General features: G+C 38.6%; 1 protein-coding gene across 1 annotated transcript; it reads right to left on the minus strand.

Moving 5' to 3' along the window:
• LOC104743936 lies at positions 509 to 2,306 on the minus strand. The gene is made up of 5 exons (XM_010464965.2): positions 2,299 to 2,306; positions 1,941 to 2,099; positions 1,314 to 1,406; positions 812 to 1,166; positions 509 to 688 (listed from the first exon to the last, which is right to left on the minus strand). The coding sequence occupies exons 2-5, from the start codon at positions 1,988 to 1,990 to the stop codon at positions 509 to 511; spliced, it is 678 nt and encodes a 225-aa protein (XP_010463267.1). The 5' UTR covers positions 1,991 to 2,099; positions 2,299 to 2,306.

Below are 2,313 nucleotides of genomic sequence, written 5' to 3' on the forward strand. Positions count from 1 at the left end.
CGTCTTTGGCGTCAAAATTAGACAAGATTGAAGAAACAACTCTTCCTATCCCCAAGTACCAAGTTATCTAATCGGAAAAGAAAACAAATTATCTATTCTGAAGGGAGTGTTAGTAATCCCTTGGTGGCAGCTGGATTTGGTAACAATAAAAATTTCGTAGTTGGTTAAACTTTCATACTAGATGGACTTTATTTTGTCTTACAACTGAATTCCAAACTTAAAAAACAAACATAGGACCATGGGAGTTTCAAGTAAATTCTTAATTTCCAAGAAAATTTAAAAACTTATAACCTTCTCCCTCCATAATTCCCAAAAGAGAAGCAACCAGCATACGTGAGAATTAAATTCCAAAAACTCTTTCTAAGGCCCCATGACAATTGACAATCCCCAATTTTCAGGAATACATGCACTTTATTCAATACCACCAACTAAATATTAGATAGATGCTTCTATACTCTGGACATATCTTACAGTTATGCGACTTCTATACTCTGGACATATCTTACAGTTATGCGACTATTAGGCAGATGATATATGTCCATGTTTCAAGAGCATACATATATGAAGAGATTACCGTAGCATGACAAGGGGATATTGTGGCTGATAGCCTCCAATCAATGTTCTCTCCAATAGGTGCGTTCACAAAACTAGCCATCAAGGCATTTGTCTTTCTCTCACTGGATACACTCTGCAAAGCCAGCATGAAACAGAGAGGGGAGGGGGGAGGTCAAACTTCATTTTATACGCAATATATAGAATATTATCAAAGAGATTGTTGACCCTGGTCATAAGGTGGAAACTGATAACAAACCTGCGCTAGGGAACCTTCTGGTGCAGATAAGCCATAGAACCTCAGTGATACATCACACTGAGTACTTCGATATCTGAACTTGGTCGTCACATCGAGCTGCTCAAACCTACCACACAGCACCTCAGTCTGATTTATATCAACAATCCTAGCCGCACCTTGACCAATTGATACCGTTACAAGAAAGTGAGTCATATTCTGCATGTCTTTTCCTGAATACAAACTCATCTCTTCATCTGGCTGATGACTCAGTAACTTATTTATGGACTTCCACTCTTCTTTAGTCAATCCTTCCTCCGTCAATTTTGATCCATCAGCCACACTATCGACGTCAGGATCATCTTCAGCTTCTGTCCGCCTGCATGGATACGGTAGCCACAAAGTTCAGAAAACTAAATGGTTTCCACCAGTGATTCTGCATTCATGGCTACGACAGGAAACAAAAACTGAATAGCCAAAAAAGCAAGACATATATCTTTACAAAGAATCAGCAAACCCCACTGACCATTTGAATGAGAACCAGCCACCCTTTTTCAGCTTTCTCTGCTCAGCTGCTTCTTTTGACTTTACAGATTCTACCTTTGCATGTGCAAGCAACCTATGTTGGCAATACAACATAATACACGATAAGATAGATCGAAGGAGAAAAAAGCACATAGGCAGAACAGTGACTTTGAGAATCATAATGAAAATGGAAAGTAAGAATAGGAGAGCTTGAACTTCTTATGAGCCAAAGTGGTATGATATAAGTAGCATTTTAATTGTTCTCAACGATATAACTGACGAAGAGACTGGAACACAATTACAGACGCAGCCAATCATAAAAGGGCAGTACCAAACAACCACAACAGCACATAGAAGCGAGCCTAATAGCCCCTACAGCCAGCGACTACGACATAGGCAATAGCAAACTTAACCACTAAGAAAATGTAAGGCAGATTCTTCAGAGTGGAATCTACTTCAGTATAACAGAAACTTGAGTACTTAACCATGGTCATGTGAACTTCTCAAATAAATCCAGAGATCAAGCGTCAGCGGAATGGAATTCCAATGGTATGCATCACAGGGTGGGATTTGATCATGTTAAGAAACCACATGCTTTTCAATCAAAATGTTGGCATATGATTATTACCTCCATAAAAGGATCACTTTGGAATCAAGATCCTTTTCGATTTCTCTCATCTCTGGGTAATTAGCATCTGATGACTGCTGCAGAAAATTGGCATACAGCTGAATATAGCGCCGACGTAACTGGCAAAGATGGTGGATGCTATCCCAAGAAAATCGATAACTGAAATGGGGTGAATAAATGCAAAAATCAGATCAAACTAGAAAATTATTCGACAGATCAAGTGCAGTCATACATTACCGGAAGATGCTCAAAACTATTCAGACTAAAAACCAAATAGCTCTGACAAATAAATGCTGTTTCTTCTTCTATTATGTCAGTGAAATCAAACATGAGAGAGTAAAATGAAACAAACATGTACCATAATCTCTTTTGT

The sequence above is a fragment of the Camelina sativa genome, chromosome 14, assembly GCF_000633955.1.
Source record: "Camelina sativa cultivar DH55 chromosome 14, Cs, whole genome shotgun sequence".
Taxonomy (NCBI): domain Eukaryota; kingdom Viridiplantae; phylum Streptophyta; class Magnoliopsida; order Brassicales; family Brassicaceae; genus Camelina; species Camelina sativa.

Coding starts and splice junctions, on each gene's coding strand:
- LOC104743936 (XM_010464965.2), bottom strand. CDS start 1,990: ATGAGAGAAATCGAAAAGGATCTTGATTCCAAAGTGATCCTTTTATGG. Junction 1,167..1,313: donor GGCTGGTTCTCATTCAAATG/GTCAGTGGGGTT, acceptor GTATCCATGCAG/GCGGACAGAAGCTGAAGATG. Junction 689..811: donor CAGAAGGTTCCCTAGCGCAG/GTTTGTTATCAG, acceptor CTGGCTTTGCAG/AGTGTATCCAGTGAGAGAAA.